The following is a 25,413-nucleotide window of genomic DNA, read 5'->3' as shown; positions in this document are numbered from 1 at the left end:
GAGTACTTTTAAGGTAGTTTCCTTCTGTCCCTACTACGATACGAGTAGTTCTACTACGATACGAGTAGTTACAATTGGTGTAAGGTGTGGGCGATGTCCCACCCCTTATCCTATAAGATGCACAGTCCTGTGGGCCCGAGTCTGATAGATTAGAATAGTTTGACTTGGGACAAACTAAAATACCTTACAGTTCATGATGGAAGGAGTACTAGTTCAAGTTTAGATATGACTGTGATCCAATGATGCATTATATCATTAGGATGCATATTTCTAATATACCTTGCCATGGCATATGATGAGGGATTGTAGCACAATGATTCCAACTTTAGGAGTGTAGGCATGGCGATGATGCCATTTTACATGAAATAAAGAACAAGTGCGTCATGTCCTAGTAAAAGTGTAAGGTTTGCCATCATGAAGATACAAACCTTTTTCTTAACTCCCTCTCCATTTAGGCAACTTTTTACTCAAAGAAGCGATGGTAATTCCCATTATATTTTTTGTTGAGTGGTATTAGACTACAAGATAGAAGGGAGGTAAAAAAGCACACAAATATGAAAAACGTGTTATATCGTTCGGCTATTTCTAATTAAATTTTTAGCTACACTTGTCGGTTAGAACTTGTTCGTAATTGGATTTGCCAAAAATAGCAGCCATGTGTGCTTACTTGGCTTAGAGACTTCATCCTAATATGAGGCGATCATATCATACTCACCTTAGTGAACTCTGGGTCAACTGATATGTACGGTGTACAAAGGCGTTTCACCAATCCTGAGCATCATTATATTATTTCATGGTACTCATATATGTTCATGTAACGACTACCATCTTTAGACTTGGACTAATCCAACGTTCCAAGCTTGAAAGGTCATACGATGAAATTGGTCAATACATGACCTTGCAACATTTCCTAATTTAGATGATGCATGGCAAGCATACATGATTCGGATATTGGTTGGAGTGTGCCACACAGTAGATAGTCAGTGGGGTTAACTTGATAAGGGATGTGACTCGGCAAGTTCTTAACACCATAGTTCAAGCATGCTTGCATAGTCTACTAGCTCTTCAGTTTTTTCTGTGACTAATACATATGGTGCACCGGTCATTATGGTGTTTATGCTTTTTCCACATGTTGTCCAATTATATTGTATGCAACATCTCTTCATGATGCCAACACTACGAATCTAGACAGAGTAACATTCGGCCTACGAAACAAAGAACAAATATGTTACATCCTTGTGAATTATAAATCCTCTGCTAAATTGAAAACATCCTTTTATCAACTCTTGTTCCTACTCCATCTAGACCACCATTAGAACAAGGTCCATTTACAATGGTGGTCTTGTTAATAAAATTCTTCATTGACTCGAATAAGATTGCAAGATAGAGATTTCGGAAGCACCTAAGATAAGATGAGATTATCACAAGCATTCAACTAATCTAATATGCCAAGCTACACTTATCGGTCATGTCTGGAATATGTGCCATCAACAAACATGCCAAAAACAACGGCCATATGAGCTTGTATCTCACTTCTTCATTTCGTAGCTTGTTAGAAAGAATATGCAACTTTGAATGCCCATGAGAGGCGCACCAAATTGCGTGGTGGTATATGGTGTCTATCTGATCAATGTTGATTTAGTAGGTTGCGAGCCATGTGACAAGGCATGCATAGCATATTCCCACAAGTTTATCCATGACTATGATCCTACGATGCACCATGTCATCAACTATATAAATTACATGAAAAAACTTACCAAGAAGATTTGGACCGATATGAAGGTCCAAGCTACATTGGCAGAAAAAATGTCCGCGGCTTGTTTCTGGCGTAGTACATGGCGAAACAAAATAGTTACGTGAGCTAGCTTGTGGCGTTTCCGACAAGCTTGTGCAACTTTGGGTGCCAAAAAGAGTGCACCTAAGAAGGAGGCTATTCTAAATGTTACTTTTGATGTGGCATGCCTTGGCATATTGTAACCACGTGCTGTTCAAGCGTGTACATAAGTCTCTACTTGTCCTGCAAGTTTAGAGATCGTTGCAGTGTAATCCGGTGATGCACCACATCATCAGGCTACTTTGAACATATGTTGCCATGTCATATGATGTGGGATTGTGGTACATACCGGTGATGCCAACTTTTGAAGCATCATAGAGATGTTAGGCCCATCAAATCACGCCAAATCTAGAACAAGTGTGGCAAGTCCCTGAAAATGTGTGAGGCCATCCATCGTGAAAGATGCAAACTTTTTTCTCACAACTCCCACTCCATCTGGACAGCCATTAGAAACAAATTTAAGATACTAGTTCCCATTGTATTTTTGGTTAACTCGGGTTAGATTGCAAGATAGAACAGAGGATGGCAAATGTGCTACGAACTGACCGCTGATTCTAAAATTTTAAGCTAAACTCGTTGATGGCAATGCAAGTTCTTCATCACTAGACGGTAATAGAGATCGACCATCGACGTCTGATAGATGAGCATGACATATGAAAACCTCTCAAAATTCTTTCATGTTGTAATCAGTCTGTGGCAGGCACACTGGTTTTAAATTTTTTTCATGTTTGTCTGTTCGATTTATGTGCTGGACTCTCAAAAATTCTCAAATTCTCAGGGGTAATAGCCATACACAGTGAAAATACACACAAGCACAATTTATTCCATTATACCAGTACCGCTTAATACAAGTTCCAGACGCTAGTAAGATTCCAACCACTAGCTTAATTTCGCCCACATCTCTACAATACAACCATAGGGACGGCTGTTTTTTCCCGTCTCGCAAAGGTAGAAGCTTCAGGATTAATGCAGGCAGATCAGATAGCCTGGGCTGGATCTTGCTGCTTGTGCTTGTTGTGCTCCACGACCACGATCTCATCACGGGGTGGTGATGTCGTGGATGCTCTTGCGCTTGGAGTCGCCGCGGCTGCCGGCGCTGGCCTGGCGGATGAAGTACTTCTGCGCGTGGCTGGCGACCTGCGTCGGCGTGCGCGTCTTCACCGACCACCGCGAGATGTTGCGCCAGTCGCCGCGCCCGTACTTCTCTAGCCCTTCCAGAAACAGCCTGCAGGGACGCACAAAAAAAAATTCAGCCGGGCCTACCACCAACCTGCCTGCGAGAATTGAGAAAGATATGGTGGGCCAGGGGAAGCAGATCCGACGTGGGAAGGTGGACCCCAGAGAAGGCGACAAGGAAGAAAGAAAAAGGACAGTCGGACTCTGGCGGCGGGATGGCGGCGCGCGTACCTGTGCTCCTCCTCGGTCCAGGGCACGCCGCGGCGGCGCTCCTCACCGCCCCCGGCCCCGCGGCCGCGGCCGGCGCCCGCGCGCCCCCCACCGGCGGCCGCGTCCTCGTCCCAGGAGTCCGGGGCCTCGACCATGCCGCGCTCGATGAGGTCGACGTCGGTGAGCAGCGCCTGGTAGTGGTCCCAGGCCTCCTGCGCGGTGCGCCCCGGCAGCCGCGACGCCACCAGCGTCCAGCGGTTCGGCACGTGCTCCGGGAACGTCACCAGCGCGCCCTCGAAGACCTTGTCCTCCGCCTTGCTCCACGGCCTGCTGCTCGGCGGCGCCGCCCACGCCGCCGCCGCGGACGAGGACTGCCCGCTCACGCCGTAGTAGAAGGCCATTGCTGCGCGCGCCTTGTGACTGGTCTGGCTGGGAGCTTGATCGCTGGAGTGAGAGCGGGAGCGCGGGCGTTACGAGTCACCTGGGCTAAGCTAGGCAGGGCAGGGCAGGGCGGCTGCTCGCGCTCGCGCTGTGGTTGTTGGATCTTGGCTCGGGGCTGAGGCGACGGGCGCCTTTTATAGATTTGGAGCGGGGCGGGGCCGGCGCGGGGCGCGATGCCATTCTTTGCGCCGGGCACACGTTTTGGGCGTGAGAGAGAGCGCCATGGCGAGGCAGAGGATAAGCGCACGCGTTGCGAGCGCCGCCGGCCACACCAGGTGGTGATTAAGTGCACTGATTAGCTGGTGGCTTAGAATAAAGGTTGCAGGGGAAGGGATCAAGGGAATCATCTGTGGGTTACTAGTGATGGTTCAAGATGGCAATCGTGTTTGACTAGTCAACCTTATTATTGTTAGTTTGCTTGAGCTTGTGCTTGTCCACACCATGTTTGATTTCTTTGTGCGATTGTCAACTGGCCTGAATGTTGCAAGCACACAAATACTTCGTTGATGTTTTGATTTTCTTTCCTCTTGCTACCAGCAAGATGAGTAGCTACAAATCACCAAGTTCGAGGTGCACTTGTCTTGTCTCTTGTGATGTCTCTGTAGACTTGCATAACATGAACTTTGGGCTAAAATACAATCTTGTTAAACCTGCTCTCAGGAGGATGAAGATGAGTCACTGTCTCACTGATGCCTTCAGTGTGTAAAGCAGGGAGCTAGGAGGGAGGAATCTGGTTGAAGTTTTTGTCAGTAGTGGTTTGTTGAGTTTCCTCTTTTGGTACACGCACTGTGGACTGACGTTGAACGAAAGCTGAAAGTGGCATACAGCCATGTTCCTGTTGATTTGGGTTTGTGTGTTGGGCATTTTTTTTTTCTGAACTAGCATAGACACAATGCCAAGCACACAAACTCAAATCAACAGTTGGTAATCGATTGCATGCTGATAAATTATTTTATGTTTAATATCACTAAGAAGGAGAAAGAGATTTTACAAGCCCATACGCATCCGATCTTCGTACCAGTTTAAAGAGGAGATTGCATGATATAAAAATAAAAAAAAAGATGATATTAGACCAAACACACGAACGGGGAAGAAACAACCCAAGACTAAGGAGAAAGGGAGTTTATAATGTGATCGACATATATAGTTGATAACTGAGGTTTCATACCGATAAATTGTTGCTAAACGGTTCTCCAAGTGGTAAGAAGTGCATAGGCTCTTTGTGCCATAAGAAGTGCATGACACACATTCCTTTTTCTTTGCTTACCATGCTCGGATAAATTAACTAACGACGGATCCTTCAGTCACGATGCCTGTGCTACTACGCTGAGCTGGTGGGCAAGGGATATCGAATTGATCTTTATTTTGTACTTGTACCTCTAATTGACCGAACCTTCAGATCTTGAGACTGACAAAGTTATCAGACACCTCATTATTGATAGGCATATCGCTTACTGCTAAAAGAATAATTAGCTACAAATCCAAGCACTTGTTCTCACTAAAGAAATCAAACTCCGTCAGACAGGTTCCACCGAAAAAATCCTAATCAACTCTTGCAAGAGTATAGCATCATGCATCCGTTTCGTTCGTGTGTACAGCATAACCCGTTCATTTGTCACTAATGTGTGTCGCACATACGCTGACGATGCTCTCTGCCATGGTGCCATACCGAGCCGTTCGAGGAGATGGATGTTCTGAAACTCAGACTCTGTTTCTCCAAGTTGGATCGATAGCTCTGCTTCCAACGTTAGAACAAAAAATTTTCTAAGACCAGTACATAGCCTGTGCGTTGCTACGGGTAATATAAAGTTTACCCGAATCTACACGAGATTATCAACTTTATGCTCTTTTACTCTGTGTACAAACCGTACTGTGACCGCGTGAGATATTAATTATCCGCATTTTGATTAGAATTTCGATTGATTTATCCGGCTTCCGATTAAGATTTCAACTGACAGACCAAGTAGAGATAGAGATCTAAGGCGCACCTAAATTCCGGGCCGCTCTTGTACTTTGCAACCTCCAGAGATTCCCTCGAACGGCAGCCGGTAGACGTGACATGGATTTCAAGTGAAGATTTGATGCGCACCAGCCCGTCGCCGGCTTTCGAGCACGCTCTGGATGGATCCAGGACCGGACCGGGGACGGGGAGGAGCCGCTGATCGTGCGTTTTCACACCGCGAAAGCGCTATCCACCCGCCGATCGACCAGTCGTTTTCGCGCCCTCTGCTCTGCTGCCCGGATCCAAGCTAGTAGTAGAACAGAACACCATGAAGAAGGTCGCCGAGCCACAAACGCTGGGTGGGCACGCCCGACGGCTTGACCGCGATCCACCAGAGCTGCAGAGACCAGAGGTGGCCGGGCCCACATGCGCTCGTGCCCCCCAGTCTCCGATGTGGGCCCGCCCGGGAGCCGCCGTCCTCCCAGGTCCCAGCGGAGTGGAGATCTGGGCAGGGGCTCTCGCTGTGCTTATGTTTATCCAGATTGCCAGTGCTGATGCGCAGGTGTTGGGCAGGCCCGGGGTCGCCCTGTCGCTTTCACGGAGGGCGTCGGATCCATTCGCTGCTGCGAGGAGTGAGGTCGAGCCGGGGTCCAGGGGACAGGGCCCAGGATAATGTAAATTCTGTTAACTAGCTTTGGGCCAGTAGAATCTGGTGTGCTTGAAATGTGCCTCGTTTTGGATAATGATGCCAAACAGCGGAGGAGATCAGGTCATCAGGGAGAGAGGTCGGTAGCGTGGCGTCACCAGCTGCATCGGGGATTCGCGAAGTACGAGTGCGCTCTCGTCGTTGGACACCCGACCTTTTCTACGTAGAAGCATAAAGGCTCTGAATTGAAAAGCAGCGGTGGCCACCGGGATTATAACAACTAAACATGACGTTGGCTGGAAAGATTTTATCATCATGTATATAGCTGTATACTTGTCTAACTGAGCACGTTCGTCAGCACTACATTTTGGTCCCCAACAGTGGCAGAGTGGCCGTAGCTGGAAAGATTCTGACCGTGCAAGGCATGGCGATAAGCCTGAATCAGGCCGCTGCGTGGCTGCAGCTTGTAGCTTTGAGCCTTTGCCTTGGCTAGCCACTTCTGCAAGTCCCGGATGCCATAGTTTTTCCCATCCCAGGAAATGAAGAAGAAAGGCGGCGCTCCCTCGAATTTCGTCACGTTCCGGGGCGTACTGCTCCGGATCCTGCAGCCACCTTTAGCACAGCTGCCCGGCGGCCCGGCCCCAGGCTAAGGCTAGGCTGCCATGTCGGCGAGGGGACTGTGCGTCTGCGCGTGTCCGCTGCCGTGCGCCAATGATTCGCGATCGCGCGTGGAAGAGCGAGGGCGAGGACGCCCGGAAAGACGCTTTGTCGCGGTGCGGGCCGAGTAGGCGCGCGGCTTTTGGACGACGGATTCCTTATTCGGGGGTGGCGCCGGCCTCCGTCGCGGCACGGGGGCCACGGCCCACGGCCGCAGCCAAACCAACAGTGCCGCCGTGCGGATTGGATTCGCTGCCCGCCCGGGCTCGGTTGGATGGATGGATGATGATGACGACGGGAGGAGGACCGGAGAACTGGGAATCTGGATCCCGAGGCCGGCACGCGCGTTCCGCTCTGCTGACGGGTCGCTGCCTGCCCCGTCCGCGTCCGCGACGCTGAAAGCGCAAGCCTAGCTGCTCTGCTTCCGTGCCACGGTGAAAAGGTCCAAAGAAGGCGCCAGAATTGTTTTGCGATGAATAGCACCGTGCCCCAGTGGTGGCCAAGTGAAATGCTCCCTTATCTGTCCAGATTAGGGTTAACGCTAGTACCCAAGTCTTTGTGACACTGACACAGGATCGATCGATCCATGGCATCTTCTTGTTCATGAAAAGGTTCAGACCGACTAACCGAGTGTTCTAACTGATGATGAAAGGAAATCCGAAATACTAGTTTGGGAGGACGTATATAAGAGTCCCCCTTTTTTAAAAAAAAAAGTTTTAAAGCCATGAGATTGAATCATGAAAGTACTTCAGAGCATTGGAGTTTATAATCGCTTCATGCATTTTTTTTCCCTGTGAATGAATTACAGCGTGCCCTCGCGGCTAATCAGGCATTGCGGTCAAGTTTGTTTGCCTTCATCGCAATTTCATCAATATGGCATTGCCATTAGAATATTCCACATTTCAGTTGCTGACACTATGGACTGCCAAAATGGCTTCACCAGTGAAGCTAAAACCGGTGAAGTAAAAAACTAGCTTGTAACACCTGGTTAAAAAAAACTCCTCCCAACCGGCCTATCTCTCCCTCTCTCTACCCCCTCTCTCTCGCTGACGCCCCGGGCTCACCCGTCAGCTCCTCCTTCCACCTCTAGCCGCTCCGCCTTCCCCACCGCTGCCGCTCTCTCCGGCCGTTTCTCCCACGCCCCTTGCTCTCCCGTCTACCCCGGCCCGCCTTGAAGGCCGCCACCAATTGCCGCCATCGCCCCCTTGCCTCCCCTTCCGTTTCCCCTCCCCTCTCCCGCCACTGACGGTCGCTCGTCATTGATGGCCATCACGGCCTCACGGGCACCACTGTGCCCCGGCGGCCACCACTCCACCCCTTCTCCTCCCTCCCTCCCTCTATAAAACACACAGGCGAGCCCCTTCCACCGCCCCCTGGCTCCATGCCCCCTCTCGCAGCGCCGCCGCATGAGAGCTTGGAGAGCCGCCGCTGCCGTCAATTCGTCGCCCTGCTGCTCCTCCTCGACGACTAGCCGCTGCCAGAGTTTCCCCACGTGGTGAGGAAGCTTCCGGGCCATTTTCCCCTTTCACTTCCGCACCAATGCCTCGGCGATTGCTCGCCGGAGCGCCGTGCCTGTCCCTCACCACCGACGGCTCCGCCCGGCTACGCCCCTGCCCTCTCGACACCACCATCGCCTTTGCCGTCGCCCCGTCGTCCTCACCGGCCTCTCCGCGCACGAAACTAAGGCCGGGCGCTCGGTTTTGAGTAGCTCCGCCGAGGTCCGCCACCGCCCGCTGCCTGTCGAGCCGCCACGCCTCCGCCTGAGCCGCCCAGCCCAGCTGCGGTGCTGAGCCAAGCCATCCCACGCCACCTACCGACCATCAGAGCCGTAGCCGCGCGAGCCGAGCCGCCGCGACCACTCTCCACCGTCGGATCGTGATCCGACGGCCCAAGTTTAATCGAACCCAGTCAATACCGATCAACACGCCCCACCATCCAAGACTTTTTGCAAAAGAACCCCTCAGTTTTAGTGAAATTGACCCGTAGTCCCGTCTAGTTCAAAAATACTTACAAAGAGATCTTTTTTCCTCTGTTTTAGCCTCCGAACTGTTCTATATTAGAACCCACCGTCTCTAGCTTCTCTATTTTCAATCTAACCCCTATAGTTTTGGTCTAATTAGGTTCTATCCCTTGGTTTGTTTCAGTCTAGCCCCTGGAAGTTCAAATCTCTCGCATATAAGTCCCTCAAACCATGTTATAATTATATTTTCTTCGTTTTAACTCCCATCGATTCTTGCGCTCTCGCGATCCTTGAAACATGCTCTATAGCTTTATTACCTTACCTTTCTCTAATTGTGCTATTTGTTGTACTGTTTCTTATTTTTATATGTTTTGCTTGTGTGATCGTATAGAAGACGCGCCGTATGAAGAAGTTCACGAGCAGCAGCTCAAGGAAGAGACACAGCAGTTTGATAAGGAAGGCAAGTGAACTTCTCCCCCTGCATATTCTATTTTGTTCCAATAACTAGCATGATAATTCACTTTACTTTTAGTTATATTGCATTAACTTGATGGGATGTCTATTAACAACTTACCTAGTCTTTCACCCCAGAAACCTTGAACACCAGGTTTTAATTTACTATATTGGGTAGAAATGCTTAGATGCTTTATCTTGGGATGGTTATGGTATAATCTTTAAAATATTAAATATGACTTTTTATGTTGTTATATTCTGGTTAATTGCAGGAACACTATGTTTAATTGGAACATGGAGGACCACCTAAAAAATAGTACAACCACAATGTCACATGGCTCTGACTCTGACTCTAGCTGATTAATTAGATGCGTAATTAACTACTGGTCTTACCGAAAGGGCAAGGAGGCGGTCGGTGATGGGGTATAGCCCGGTCCTCTTAGGGTAGCCATCTTTGCTAAGGTCAAGGCTAAGGTGCTGACCATTAGGGAGGGTTATGGACCACACTACTACTTGTAGGATCACTGGACCAGTAAAGAGGCCTAGAGGGGGGGGTGAATAGGCCTGCAAAAACTCAACTCCAAATACTTGTTAGAGGAGAGTGCGGCACTGCCGTGCCGAGTGTGGCACTGCCGTGCTCAGACAGAACACAAATTACAGAATTCAAAAACTGCTGAAACAAAAGTAGATCGAGTTAATTCCTAGGCTTCCTGCAGGTGTCAGCAACACATATATGGAACTAGAACAGGGAACACCGCAGTAGATAAATAGATCGGCCTCAAACCTTGAACAAGAACGAAACTAACCAATAAAGTAAATCAGCACGCAAGACAAGGATTTATCCCGTGGTTCGGCGTCGCCACAAAGGCTGGCCTAAGTCCACGTTGTTGAGGCTGCCACAAAAGGCTTGGGCTTCACCACAAAGGTCGGCCCTTCCTCGTTCTCAAGTCAAGAGGGTGAACTCTTGAGATGAGGGGTGATTTTACTAGCTGCAAAAGAATGTTACAGACCTCCCAAGGCTGCCACACGAAGGGGCAAGCTCGAGGGCGACCACTAGCCGGCTAGGAGTGAACTCCAAGAGTAACAGACCCTAGATCCGCCGGCCAAACGTGAACCAAATGCTCTTTTGAGTGGGGGAAACAGTAGATCTGCTCTCCAATCGAAGTTTGCTGCCTTTTCCCTCAAGATTTGGTGGTGGGATGTGGAGATCCGCTTGAGGGGAGAGTTGGGAGCAATGGAGGAGAGAGAGAAGAGCTCTGGTTCTGTCTTCTGCGAATATGAACGTTGGGAAGCACTGTTTTGAGGTCTGTAACCGTTGGGGAATTTATACCCCTCTGGTCCCAGCGGTACATTAAGTGCAGCACTGCCGCACCAAGGCGCGGCACTGCCGCACCCATCAAAACAACTCTGCTGAATGTGAAATTTTGCTGGCTGTTTTGGTTGAGTATGAGGATGTGGTTTTCAGAATTTGAGCATTTGGTTCAACAGTTGGACAGTAGTTCTTGGATCCCTCTTTATAGTACGGCTTTCCTTAAACTCAATATTCAAAATATAAAATAAATTAAGCCTTCATGAGTCAAGATAGCCATCATATCAATTTGGGGGATCCTCCAACCTGTACATCATCCTCTTTTTAAATTTCCTGCATATCATCTCGATGAATCTCATTAGTTCCCTAATTAGGTGGTCATCAACACCAAAACCCACAAAGAGCTTGATTGCACTTACAATCTCCCCCTTTTTGGTGATTGATGACAACCCAATTAGAGCTTACAAAAGTATAAACTAACACTGAGACTTTTTCGAGAAATGGATGTAGGAGCCTCCCCCTAAATATATGAGTTGGATTTGAATTCCAATTTTGACATAAAGGTCAAAGTTCATATATTTAGATGTGATTTGGGGGCTCCCCCTACATCCATGCCTGCTGTGGGATGCTGAACACTGTGTCAAAATAATAATACGTGATGCATGTGACAGTTCAGAGCATAACAGAATCTGGCTGTTGCAATGGGGTGCAGCACTGCTGAACAGAAGTGCAGCACTGCCGCACTCATTTGCATCAGTCAGATCAACATGAAAATTTCACAGCAAGACATGTATGATAGATAATATCCCTAGCATAAATATGAAGTACACTACAGCACACAAACCGATATAGATGGAGTCAAATAGGTAGTAATATTACACAAATAGAGTTTTGATCGACTCTCAAACTCACAACCTAACATCTACTCTCATCGGTTATGACATGAAGCGCAGCTGCAGCATGGACACATCATCGAAAAAGGTTTGACCCCTCTAATTTTCTCCCCCTTTGGCATCAAGTACCAAAAAGAGAAGAGAATATAGAGGAATCACTCATCATCATCACTGGAATGCTGTCCTGAGTCACTGCTCTGCTCTGTCCCAGAAAGATCAGGCAACTCAAACTGAGGTGGGACAGGAGCAGGTGGAAATGGTGCAAGCCCAGCACGCTCTCTGGTCCTTTGGAGTGACTCTCTGAGCTCCATCCTTGTGTCATAGGCTGTCTGAGAAGCATAAGAGCAATGTCCAAAGATAGCTCTCATCCAGGCTTTGACTGTGCTACTCAGTCCTCTGCCACTGCTCCTAGAGCGAGACCTAGAGTGAGAACTCTCGGGAATGTCCTCACGACCCCTGGAGGTGCCACCAACTGTCTCTGTGGCTGCTGCATAAGACTGGGTCTTCTCAATATTATAGACGGTGTGGAAACCATCCTTAGGAAATATATAACCAGAGACCCTCTCAATCATGAACATAAGATAGGGAGCATAGGGCAGACTCCTCCTAGCATCATCCATAGCATAAGCTAGCTGCACCCAAATGAACCTACCAACATTGAATTTCTCACCATCAGGAAAACGAGCAAGCAAGTTCCTCACAAAACCACAAATATCTGAAGCTGCTCCATCCTTAGGATCAATGGTGTTCCTCAGAAGGTTGTTCATGACATAATAGTAGCTTTTCAGACCACTCCTCTTGCCATCTGCCTGGCTGGGGTCTCTCCAACAATGGCTAATGTCACTGACCCTGAAAGGATTATCCTGGTGAATCCTGGAGTAAGTCCTGTGCATCTGCCCAAAACCAAGAATCTGACAGAAAGTGGTAAAGCTAACACGGTAGTGTCTACCATCAGTCATCCAGTGGATCTCATCTGAATCCCTGTTCCAAAAGTATGTGGAATGAAACTGAGCAAGGATTTCCACATTCCAATTATACCTGAAACCCATGATGTTAGTCAACTCATATTTCTCACAAGTGTTAATTGCAGCATTGAACTCGGGTTCATTTTTGTCTCTCATAGCTGGCCAATCAATATAGTGCATCTTGCAAATCTTACTCTTCTTACAGTCGAAGATGACAGAAGCATAGAAGTTGGAATGGAACCCATCCCAAAATCTATGGTCAACAACTAGACTCTTTGGATTTGTATAAGTATTGATCTCTCTAGCATCTGCCACTTCCTTGAATTTTCTGTAATAGCTTTCAAAACGGTGATTTGCTGCATTCTTTGGAGCTGTGAGGTTAAATTCTTCTGTTCTTAAGACCATGTATCCAATGTTAGCATTTGCAAGGTGAAGAGGAGTGCCTTGATCACCTTCAGTAGGGATGGTGTACCCAATCTGCTGTTGCAAATCATCCTGGTGCATGTTCTGCCTGTTAGTTTCCCTGTCAATTGACTCTCTAGGGGCTGCACTGCTACTGGATCCTCTCCCCCTGCCTCTGCGAGCAAGCTGTTTCCTAATTGGCTTCCTCTTGCCTCTCTGATCATCACCATGCTCCATCTTTTCTTTATCAAAATCTCTGAATCACAGTCTAAAAAATTATGATATTTGCTCATGAATTTGAGAGAATAAACATGGGAAATAAAGACTTGACTTTGTAGAGAGTAAATCCAATCTATTTGGTTATCAATGATGTGGATGAAAGAGGGGTAAATTGCTGTTTGAATCAACACAGAACATTGATGTTCTGCCTTGGGCAGCACTGCCGCCCTCCCCCTTTTTCTTCCAAATCATGGAACACCAAATTGATTCAATTTAAACCATCAAAATCAATTCTAAATACCCCACATTGCATCTAGAAACAGAAATCCGAGAGCAAAAACATCTCATTGCATAGATCAGACACAAACAGATTTGGTTAGGGTTTCACCTTGACTGCCCGCGTGGAATGGAGAGGAAAGGAGAGAAGGGGTCCGGCCAGGAACCCTAGCCCTTGGGTGCTGTCGAGCAGGAGGACACCCAGGGGCGGCGCAGCACTGCTGTGGCAGGGCGCGCGGCGGCCGTCACCCCGTGTGCGCGCGAGAGGGAGAGAGAGCGCACGGTCACGGGCGACGGGGAGAAGAGAGAGAGAGAGGAAGAGTTACTGCGGGGCCAGAGTAGATAGGAAAGAATAAAAACGGGCCCCCACAGAGAGAATAAGTCACGGGTAAATTTTTAATAGAAAACCGTAAGTGCGGCACTGCCGCACTAGGAGCGGCACTGCCGCACCTGCCCAGTGTGACCAGTTTTAGCTACCATCTAGGTGACTCTTCCTATCTTAGATATGGACCTATATTTTCCAAATTTCATGACCAGAAACAAATAATCAATACAAGCTATGGTCAGAAACTTTGGAGCTAGTTTTGCAATTAGTTTTGAAACCCAATATGATGTTTTATTTTAAAATTCTTTTCCTACACATGCTAGTTGATCACTCAAAAGGTGTGCAGGAGTTCAAACCACGTTACGAGAATCAAGTATATTTAGCTCACTGCGCAAAGCACAAAACCTTGACTCATCAAGAGGTTTAGTGAAGATATCGGCTAGTTGTTTTTCTTCTCATAAGGACAATTTGCTATGAAGTGCTCGGTGCTGCCACAATTATAGCAAGTCCGTTTCTTCTTGTTTGGGAACCTTCTTTGCACAAGCTTGTACCCATTTGATTTCAGCCCTTTGTGATACTTCTTGATGAATAGTGCCATATCATCTATCTTCTTGAAATCTGCCCCATGGTCTTCTTCTTCGCTTGAGGAGGAAGTTGGATCATCATTTTGTTGCATTTCCTTCTCTTTCTTGGGCTGAGAAGTAGAAGTTTGCTTGCTGCCCTTTGCCTTGCTTGAACAGCCTTGTTTGCTTGATTTGTTGGCCTTGAGAGCTACATCTTTGATTTTCATGCCATCCAACCTTGCTTGCAGCTCACCAAGCTTTCTTCTCTCATTTGCTTCTTCTCTTTGCATATCAAATGTCAAAAGTCTTCCAAGCACATCATTGGGAGTGAAGTGCTCAAACTTCTTCTTGTCTCTAATCAAGGTGACTACGGTCTCATTTCTCGGTGAGTAAGCTTCTAACATAATCTTCACTACCTTGTGGTCATCAAGCTCATCACCACCATAGCCTCTAATCTTGCCCACCAAAATCATCAACCTATCAAACATCTCTTGTGGTCCTTCTCCATCAACAATGACAAACCGGTTGAGCTTGGCCATCAACAAATCAATCTTTGCTTTTCTCACTTTATCAACACCTTCATGTGCTAGATGCAAAGTGTCCCAAATCTGTTTTGCAACATCAACATTCATCACTCTATTGTACTCATTTCCATCCAAGGCGCTAAGAAGAATGCTTGTGGCTTGGCCGTTGAGATGGACAGCAGCTAGCTCATCATTTGTGGGAGCTTCGGGATCCTCCGGTCCTTCAAAACCACTGCACACAATTTCCCAAAGACCGGGGTGAAGGCCAATAAGATAGGCTCTCATTAAGTGCTTCCACTTGGCAAAGTTGGTCCCATCAAAATGAGGCAACTTGCCCGCGGGTACATTAATGAAAGACTTCTTATCGCGGTTAGTGAAATAAGAAGAATAATTGAAGGATACAGCGGAATATTTATTCTTGTTGCTGCTGCTCTCATCCTTCTTCTTCTTCTCACCCTTCTTGCTGTCCTTAGAGACATGGTATGATACATCATCATCACCATCATCCGAACTAGATGATAGTTCACTTGATGATGCTTCATACACCTTCTTGACCCTTTCTTCTCTTCTCTTGGCTCTTTCTTCTCTTGTGATTCTTCTAGCTTCCTTGCGGCTCAGCTTCTCTTGAAGCTTCTTTTCTTGCTCACGCTCCTCTCTTTTCTTGAGCTTTGCTTCTCTTCTTTCTTTTCTTTCTTTTCTTCTCGTAGCATCGGTGGTGTTTCCTTCGGGAGCATCCTTGAGAGTGGTGTTGCTGGCTGTAGATAGTGACAACTCACTACTACTACCAACATCCTCCATGCGAACTTCTTTTCCCTTGCTACCGATCTTCCTCGAACCTCCACCGGTCTCCATACTTCACGCGGTGAAGCGTATACGAAGCAACGCGGCTCTGATACCACTTGTAGGATCACTGGACCAGTAAAGAGGCCTAGAGGGGGGGTGAATAGGCCTGCAAAAACTCAACTCCAAATACTTGTTAGAGGAGAGTGCGGCACTGCCGTGCCGAGTGTGGCACTGCCGTGCTCAGACAGAACACAAATTACAGAATTCAAAAACTGCTGAAACAAAAGTAGATCGAGTTAATTCCTAGGCTTCCTGCAGGTGTCAGCAACACATATATGGAACTAGAACAGGGAACACCGCAGTAGATAAATAGATCGGCCTCAAACCTTGAACAAGAACGAAACTAACCAATAAAGTAAATCAGCACGCAAGACAAGGATTTATCCCGTGGTTCGGCGTCGCCACAAAGGCTGGCCTAAGTCCACGTTGTTGAGGCTGCCACAAAAGGCTTGGGCTTCACCACAAAGGTCGGCCCTTCCTCGTTCTCAAGTCAAGAGGGTGAACTCTTGAGATGAGGGGTGATTTTACTAGCTGCAAAAGAATGTTACAGACCTCCCAAGGCTGCCACACGAAGGGGCAAGCTCGAGGGCGACCACTAGCCGGCTAGGAGTGAACTCCAAGAGTAACAGACCCTAGATCCGCCGGCCAAACGTGAACCAAATGCTCTTTTGAGTGGGGGAAACAGTAGATCTGCTCTCCAATCGAAGTTTGCTGCCTTTTCCCTCAAGATTTGGTGGTGGGATGTGGAGATCCGCTTGAGGGGAGAGTTGGGAGCAATGGAGGAGAGAGAGAAGAGCTCTGGTTCTGTCTTCTGCGAATATGAACGTTGGGAAGCACTGTTTTGAGGTCTGTAACCGTTGGGGAATTTATACCCCTCTGGTCCCAGCGGTACATTAAGTGCAGCACTGCCGCACCAAGGCGCGGCACTGCCGCACCCATCAAAACAACTCTGCTGAATGTGAAATTTTGCTGGCTGTTTTGGTTGAGTATGAGGATGTGGTTTTCAGAATTTGAGCATTTGGTTCAACAGTTGGACAGTAGTTCTTGGATCCCTCTTTATAGTACGGCTTTCCTTAAACTCAATATTCAAAATATAAAATAAATTAAGCCTTCATGAGTCAAGATAGCCATCATATCAATTTGGGGGATCCTCCAACCTGTACATCATCCTCTTTTTAAATTTCCTGCATATCATCTCGATGAATCTCATTAGTTCCCTAATTAGGTGGTCATCAACACCAAAACCCACAAAGAGCTTGATTGCACTTACACTACTGAAACTCTAGCGGGCCATTAGTTTCTCTACGTGTCTTTGTAAAGGTTTCGTAGTGAATTCCTTGCCACTCATCTCGTAAGTGTTTAAGAGGCTGACTACCTCGGGCAAATTGGGAGACACGAATTGTGGTGAAAGTGTGCAACCTCTGCAGAGTGAAAACTGATATATCAGCCGTGCTCACGGTTACGAGCGGCTTGGACTCTCACATGATAATTGAACTTAGAGAATGAATTAAATTGTGGTTTTTTGGCTTTAGAATAATGTTGTTTACTTTATACTTAAGTAGGTTGATATAAACTTATACTTAGATAAACAGATGCTCGCTAATAAAATATGATCAATTAAAATGCTAACCGCTATAAGCATTTTAGCCTCTCTTGCAGGCCTTGCATTCTTTTCTACACTTGTTGAGTACCAACCATAAGTATACTCACCCTTGCCTAACTGCTGCTCACAAGAGAATATTGAAGTGGAGAACTACAACGACTTTGAAGAGTTCTAGACGTGCGTTCACCGGTCAACTGCGTGTGGAAGAAGATATTGCCAAAGACTTCGTTTAGGTTAATGGTGGAATGTTTATAATATTCGGAGTGTAATAATGTTATTATTTTCTTTTGTTTACGCTTTTGAATATTATCTTTGATATATTACACTTTTCATGTCAACGTATGTGTGAGAACGGATCCTGGCACACATATACTATGTATTCGGTTTTATTTCAAAAATCGAGTGTGATATAGTTTTACCTAACTTCTAGTTTATTTTAGCATAGTATCTCGATTTACATGAAACAGGTGAAGTTAAAGTCGGTGGAGAAAAAACTAGCTTCATCTGATTTCTAATATTTTAGTACGGATTTATAAAATAATTTTACCTTATAGTTTCTTGATTTACATGATGAAACAGGTGAAGCTGAAGGTAAAATAAGCTGGAAGGACCACGTGCGCGAGCGGTGCAGGCAAAACAAGTGGACGGCCGGCCGCACACGCCGCCCACGTTCGGGGACTCGGCTGACGCTCGGACTGGGCCCGCCTCTCGCCCCACCTATCGATCGATCGGATCCAAGTCGGCGGCCGTGGGCCTCGTGGGCCAAGGCGTCACCGTACCGCGCGGATAAGATCGCAGCCCATTCTATAATCGGGGCCCCACAGCCTTTTTCCTCTTTTCATCACCGTCCCAAAAATGTCACGTCACGCTCATCATCAGTGTCATCGGCCCACACATTGAGATTAGCAAAGGCGCCCGCTTTTGTTAGTTAGTTAAGCTCCCGTCATCTCCTTGGCGATCTGCGTGTGGGATAACAAGTCCCGATCCTTTCCTCCTGATCCGCGGCACGGCGCACGTACGCCCTCCCCGCCCGCCCGCCCGCCGCACTAGTTTAGCTTATCCGCTTCGACCCGGCGCCGGGGCCTACGCCGACGTGTGCGGCGGTGCGCCCTGGGCGGCGGGCGAATGGCCGGCGAGGCCCGCGCTTTAGCCCGACGGCCGATGCTGATGCCGCCGCCGCCGCCACTTGTCTAGCCGAGCGAGCAAGCGCTATTCCTTTTCTCCTTAAGGCATGCGCGGTCCGGGAGCGCTCGGGCCACGGGCGTGCGGCGCAGGTCACGCCGGAGATCCGGTAAATCTGTTCCTCGCCGAAAAAGGAGCCTGCAAATCCAGGCGAAAGCTGCGTACCGACACTGTGCTGCTTGTGCCGGCGGAACCCAGGAATCGGGGTGCCGTCTTGGCAGGCAGCTTCCTTCACGTCCACCCGATCAGTTCGCGCCCCGCTTCGAATCTGGATGACTAGATGTGCCGAGCTTTTTCCGTCACCGCCCGCCTTTCGTCGATGCCATCGCCATTGCCAGACCCGCGGTTTATCCTTCGCGGCTCCAGTCTGAAACTCCAAAAGATCGCTCGAGATACGGATTCGGTCGAAGGTGAGGTGAAGGTACGCGCGCGTCGTGCGGGTTCCGTTCGGCGCCGTACGCGTGCATGAGCTCGAGCTCGGTCTGGCTTGGCCGGTCGGAACCTGATTCCTTGACTAGACATAGGACCCAGGATATTGTTCTGATTCCTGAATCCTGATTCCCGAAAGATCGAAGTCCGGTGACTGTTTGGGGGAGCTGCGTGTTGCGACGTGTTTTTTTTCGTGAGGGGTTGTCGCGACCAGAGATGGCATCGGGCACGCGTCCACTGGGTACTGTTTGCCCATACATGTGCCCGTCAGGATAAAATACACCCGCTAAGAAACTCATATCCGCTACCGGGTACAGATTATGTCCCAAATCCGTACCCGCACGGGTGGCGCGTACCCGCCGGCTACCCGTGCCCGCCAATCTATTAAGTACTCAACCACTTAGATATATCAGCCAATAGACACATATATGATAAACATCAACCATAAGACTGATAGTGTGTTTCACAAATCATACACCATTGATCATACCAGACATCGTAAGTTCACAGCTAGATTAATATCCAGTTACTGTCCACCATCCCTAGCATGACACCACTAGTTCACTACATTAGACATCAAAGTTTCAAAATAAAGTTATAGGACCATAATTATATTATGTCTGGTTTAAAAAACCCGTGGGTTTGCGGGTTCGGGTGCTACGATTCCATACCCGTGCCCGCGTACCCGCTGGGTACACCCGCTGAGTACAGATTATCACGCATTAAGAATCCACGGGTATAGATATTAGCCCGTACCGTACCCTAATAGAGTAAAAATCCGCCGGATTTCGGGTATCGGGTACCCACTGCCATCTCTAGTTGCGATGCGGTTAGGCTGTTTATTTTGCGCTGGGCTGGACTTTTTCTAAGACGACGCTGGGCTGGACTAGATTTTTGCTGGCCCAATATCTGTGATTATAGACGGCCCAGTTCAGTAGCCTATTCTTAACGGGTTTGCGTGAGCAAACTAAATTTCTCACTAGAAGATGGAAAAACGACAATGACCGAATTAACGGGAAGTTGGCAGTCGAAACTCGTATGAATCAATAACATAATGACAGATGGTCAGAGACTCTGCTATGTTTAGAAAATAGAAAAGTATATATATTGTACATCGTACACTGGATTTATCTGGTGTTCGTCATTACAGCACAATAGCGCTGACAATTTAAAATTAAAAGGAAAAACTATATGATACCGTGTGTTTCCTTCCTCCCTGATTTTTCCTTCTTTATCCTCTTGTTAATATAAGATCGTGATTGTTCCTTTTTTCCTCGAACGAGGTTATGATTTAGCCTCTTTTACAGCGCATAATACTATCACTTGGTAGTATGTAGTATAGAAAAGATCCAACAGTCCATTGGAAAGGGTAAACTTGTCATTATTAATTTAATATAAATTAAGAATATTTTTTATATATTTTTGCAATTTTATCTATTGCAACTATTTTTATATATTACATCACTTTTAGACCGTTGCATCAGTGGTGAAATCTCGTAGTGAAATAATTTTTTCCATATTATCCTTATACTACCTATACTACCTCATTCTACTAATCAATATTTCAGTGGTATAGAAAAATCTCGACCGTCCGATATTTATGTATAGTCCTTTTCAGAGTAGTATATAGTCGTATTGTGCACCGTAAAAGTCATCTAGGATTTATAGTTTAGGGTCCAACAATCTGCCCTTTATTGACAATAGAGGGGAGACCGGGGCTGGTAGACCAACTCGGCGAAAGTGGCAGCTATTGGGACAGTGAGGTCAATAATGATGGGGGACGCCTACTGGGTGTGGTAGGGGCGGCAGCGTCATGGATTGAGAGTTAGCAGGGGGCCGGCGGCGGCGAGAGCCGATAAAGATGAGGTGCAAGGGTGGGGTGGAGGTAAGGGATGGAGAGAGACGAGCTTGAACAGAAAAGGGCGTTCGACAGGCTAGAGGAAGAAGAAGGGTCATCTATCGTAGGATCAAAATCTAGTGTGAGAAAGATAAAAAAATACTCGAGTGTGTTATAAATAGAGATAAATAAAAAGTCACGTGACTAAACCAAATTGTTATCATATTGCGTATCTAATTTCATCACCCATTTTAGGAAGAAGTCCACGGCCTCTTCTTTCTTCTGTACCATTGTAATCATGTTCCCTCATCCTCCCATCATTTTTGTGCTGGTGAACCTGCAGCCATCACTTTTTGGAGACCACGTGCTGAGCACCTCCTAGTAGGGGCGTATACAACCTTGGATGCTAGGGGGCTCTCCTCTTCATCCTCCAATATACATTCATCTCCTTTTCCTCTCCTTCTTCTTCCTTTCTTCTTGGGCTCTCATCTTACCTCCTTGGATGCTAGGAGGCATTAAGGCAAGTTTCGTCTTGGACTCTCATCGGCTGCAACAGATGGAGGAGAGCCATCGCTTACCTACAGCAGGCACCGTTTTGCGACCATATGTTGAGCGCCTCCTAGTAGGGGCATATTCAGCCTTGGATGCTAAAGGGCTCTCTTGTTCATCCTCATGTACATTCATCTCCTTTTCTCCTCCTCCTCCTTCCTTTCTTCTCCTCCTCCTTCACCTTGCGCTCTAATGGAGTTTCCAAGCTGTAGGGGTTTGGAGCCCCCCTCTAGATCCGCCCTTGCTTGTACAAAGACACATCCGCCGTCGGCCACCACCTGGAGGGTCACGAGTAGCCCCTCCCACTTCCCTGCGCTTTGTATGGTCACCGCACTTAGACGCCATCACGTCAGCCATGATTGTTCCAGCATTCCAAAGTCGTATTGGCCATTGGGATAAGTCAGTATGTGTGTCTATAATCATGTTTTGAAGAAAAAGTATATTTTTCAAGATGCCAAATATTATCTCCCAATTATCAATTTATCATGCAGGAATAATATTATATTTATGAGGAACTCGATCCTTGAATTAACTTTACTTTCTTTCGCTAAAAAAATTCAGCACCAGCCTCTGTTCTGATCATTAAAAAAAGTACGTATATGCTCATCTTTTGTAGTCTCAGTAGTCATGGTTAGTTGAAATCCTGAAGCTGTGGACTAAACTTATGGTTCTTAGTTCAACCTTTGCAATTCGAGTTATCGGTTCTTGACTTGTACCAGTATGTTCCTTTTTTAGGCAGTTCCATCTCCAATAATTTTCAACCTTCCCGTTTTGAGTTGGTCTTACAGGAAACAAAGTATGATTTAGGAAATGCTATTGATAATGCCTCATCATTTCCTAACATTTTTCAATCATAGTAAGTTTTTTAACGATCAATAGTAGATAGTAGGTAGCCCTCCAAATTCATTTGGCTCTGATAATACGTGGCAAGGAAGTTTTAACAGTTTGTGCTTGCCATCAGCGTGACAGCGTTGCCAGCAATGATGAAACGGACGGGGAATATGTTTAGATTCCTTCTCTGCATTGACTGCATAGTTCCACGGATAGTCAATTTGAGAAATTGATATCCAGCTATGCGTCATTTTGGGCACGTTTGGTCCGATTCAACATTGTAAGATGTCGTCATCGCTGCGATCGGCACTACAGACCCGATGAGGAAGGAGGATACAAAACAACGAAAAGGTTCTTGGTGTGCATGCATGGCCAAAACACAAGTGGCATGCCTATTGTTCTTTTCTTTAAAACAATTTGCATATATATTGAATTGCATCAAGGACAAGTTCAGCAAACCCAAGAGTTGACTAGCTTATCTCAAGTCCCATTCTGCCATTTTGGTACCTTTTTTTTGCAAAACATTTTGGTACAAATTTTAAGCTCGTATAAAACTTAGATTACACAGGTGAATTGAATATACATTAAGGTATCTCCTAAAATTAGCCACCTACTGCTTCGAATTTATTTTGCAGTAGGGAAAAGAATTCTAAGAATCGTATTGTTCTAAAAAAAACTCCAAAAAAGTTTGTAAAGAACTCGCTCATGTTTTTTTTCCCTTTTCACGATCTCCCACCGAAATGAATTTTCAGTATCAAAGCCAGTCGTAGTCCAGGAACTCTGACCAGTAGGCCATGTCGTCGTTGAGCCCCTCACTATCGGTGCCTCTCTGTCTGAGTATTTGCTGCGTCGAGCCGTCACCGTCGCTCGACGTTGTGTCATCGTCGCTCGGCGGAGCCCTTTTCCTCTTCCGACCCATTTCCTCCCCGTTTGCCAACGCAGCCGCAGCAGTAGGGTTCTCGCTGCCACCGCCGACCGCCGCGGCGGCGCTCGGCCGGCGGTCGAACTGCCGCGGGCACCCGGATTGGGTGTAGAGCCGGCATAGGGTGAACTCGCTCCTCGTCTGCAGAAACATACAGAAACAGAATGCACCTTTCAGCATCATATCGCAAGTCACGCAGCTTCCCTCAAGACTCGTGTGTCTACAGTAGACAGATTGCGAGGTGACGAGGCATTAAGGTAAGTTGCGTCATGGACTGTCATCGGCTGCAACGGATGGAGAGCCATCGCTTACCTGGAGAGCGTGGCTCGGCGCCGGAACACCGGCGGCGTCCTCGTCTTCGACCTCTAGAGCCTTGTACTCGTTCAGCTTCCACTTTGTCTTGGCCCCGGCCGGCGCGCGGCCGCGGTAGAACACCATGGTCTTCTTGGTCCCGATGGGGCGGCCGTCGGCGGCGTAGACCAACCCCGGGGTGCCTGCCGCCTTCCAGTACCCCGACGGCGTGGTCCGGCTCGGCCGGCCGCCCCGGGCCTCGCGCTCCTGCCGCGGGCAGAAGTAGAACCACGGCTCCACGGCCCCGGAGAACGCGCCGCGGTGCGCCTCTGCATGGATGCAACCGAACCATCGTTAGCCAGCTAATCAACCAAGGAACGAAATGCACTCTCCAATCCATCGACCGAGCGCTGTCGTCTCCGCGACGTGCCTGGGAGCTGCCATGGATCGAGGGCGGAGACGTCGGCGACGGGGATGACGCGCTCGATGTCGCCGCGGCGGACGCCGTCGAGCTTGTTCCGGAGGTAGAAGCAGACGAGCTCCTCCTCCGTGGGGTAGAAGCGGAACCCGGGGGCCAGATCGCCGGCCATGGCGGAGTGATCTCGATTCGCTCGATCGTCGAGGCGTGCGTGGAGCTCTCCAAGAACCGAGTGAGAAGTTGAGAACACGCAGGTAGGTAGCGTCAGGGTTATATAGGACGGCACGCTGGATGCGCGTTATCGTTGGCGAGAGTTGACATGGCGATCGCTGCGCGCTTGATTGCGAAGAATTTTCCCTCTCGTGCTGTGGAAAACCGAGAGTGGGGGTTGCATGGTGCGCTGCTGCGACGTGCCTTGTGTGGTGGGGAGGACCGGGTCAGTCTTCTTATCCTACTTTGCTCACTTTTTTTTTTGTCGAAGTTGGCCAGTTGTGTGTTCTTATTCCATCCATCCTCATTCTGCTTTGGGTGTTAAAAACTACTACTAGTAACTCGGTTGCTTTCATCATTTGAAAAGCCCGTGAGGCTTTTGTCCTTGCTACTAAGTGGATATGTGGGAACAAAGAAATTAAAAGAAGTTTAGAGTTGTAGCAGGGTCTAGCTGCTGGGCAGTAGCTGTGGGTGCTGGAGCCTAGCTAACTTCCGACAGCCCAGCCTTAGATTCCTGGCTGCTAATGGATCGATATAAATTAACATGCCCACCAATCAAAACTGTTCATTATCATTTTGTGTACACATGCATATGAAATTATAATTTTCACATGGATTAAACTTCTAGATTAAATTTGAGGATTATTTCTTTGGTAGACTCTTTGTTGGTTGTAGAACCTGCTGCATGAACATTACAACCTTTCATCATAGATTAAATTTCTTGGGTAGCTTCCACCAGATAAGAAGCACTAAAATAATTAAGAAAGCATTGACGATTGTTATGATGGTTTATATGATAGCGTCCTTAGACTACTAAAAACGAGGCAAATCACTCTTTCCATGCCAGGATATATAGGTTAGGTGTCTTCTCTAGAATCTTGAGCAAGAACATCATAATATATAACAGCAGGCAACAGCATAAAAAGGGTGATCTGCAACTTTGTTGTAGCATAATTTCAATAAAAACGTTCAACAAGAGACTTAACATTTTAACTAATGCCAACAGGGAAAGCATATTATGTTACCTTGGCATTCACCTTCAGCTCACATTGAGCAAATCATGCATCCAAACAAAATTATGCATAAACGACCGAGTCATCATATGAATACTCCACTGGTGATTTCATTATTTATTATTCTATATATCACAAATGAAATTAAGGCCCCGTTTATTTCAGCTTCTAGCCGATTTTGAAGGCTTGATTTTGGGAAATCCAAAAGTCAGATGACTCCTATAACCGAGAATCCAGCTGATTCTCGATTCTGGATTCTAGGAGTCATCTGATTTTTGGATTTCTCAAAACTGAGCCTTCAAAATCGGCCATAAGCTGAAACAATTAGGGTCCAAGTTTATCTTTAAAGTTTACATCATTATATAATTCACATCATTAACTTATCTAATTTTGTTGGTTCTTATAATCCACCTCATATCTAAATAATATTTTGGTACAACCTCCATCCGTAATGTGAGACACATTTAAGTTTGAGAAAAACACAAATCCT

At 47.2% G+C, this 25,413-nt stretch overlaps 2 protein-coding genes across 2 annotated transcripts; both read right to left on the bottom strand.

Moving 5' to 3' along the window:
* Positions 1-2,637: 2,637 nt before the first annotated feature.
* Positions 2,638-3,816, bottom strand: LOC112886893 (transcription factor DIVARICATA-like). Its single transcript, XM_025952914.1, has 2 exons — positions 3,242-3,816; positions 2,638-3,059 (listed from the first exon to the last, which is right to left on the bottom strand). Exons 1-2 carry the CDS (start codon positions 3,619-3,621, stop codon positions 2,873-2,875), a joined length of 567 nt encoding a protein of 188 aa, XP_025808699.1. The 5' UTR covers positions 3,622-3,816; the 3' UTR covers positions 2,638-2,872.
* Positions 3,817-22,559: 18,743 nt separating this feature from the next.
* Positions 22,560-23,916, bottom strand: LOC112887397 (NAC domain-containing protein 90-like). Its single transcript, XM_025953557.1, has 3 exons — positions 23,713-23,916; positions 23,304-23,611; positions 22,560-23,132 (listed from the first exon to the last, which is right to left on the bottom strand). Exons 1-3 carry the CDS (start codon positions 23,870-23,872, stop codon positions 22,824-22,826), a joined length of 777 nt encoding a protein of 258 aa, XP_025809342.1. The 5' UTR covers positions 23,873-23,916; the 3' UTR covers positions 22,560-22,823.
* Positions 23,917-25,413: the final 1,497 nt, after the last annotated feature.

Source organism: Panicum hallii, chromosome 3 (genome assembly GCF_002211085.1).
Source record: "Panicum hallii strain FIL2 chromosome 3, PHallii_v3.1, whole genome shotgun sequence".
NCBI classification, from domain to species: domain Eukaryota; kingdom Viridiplantae; phylum Streptophyta; class Magnoliopsida; order Poales; family Poaceae; genus Panicum; species Panicum hallii.
Note: the sequence above shows the minus strand (reverse complement) of the source record. Positions and strands in the feature narration are given on the sequence as shown.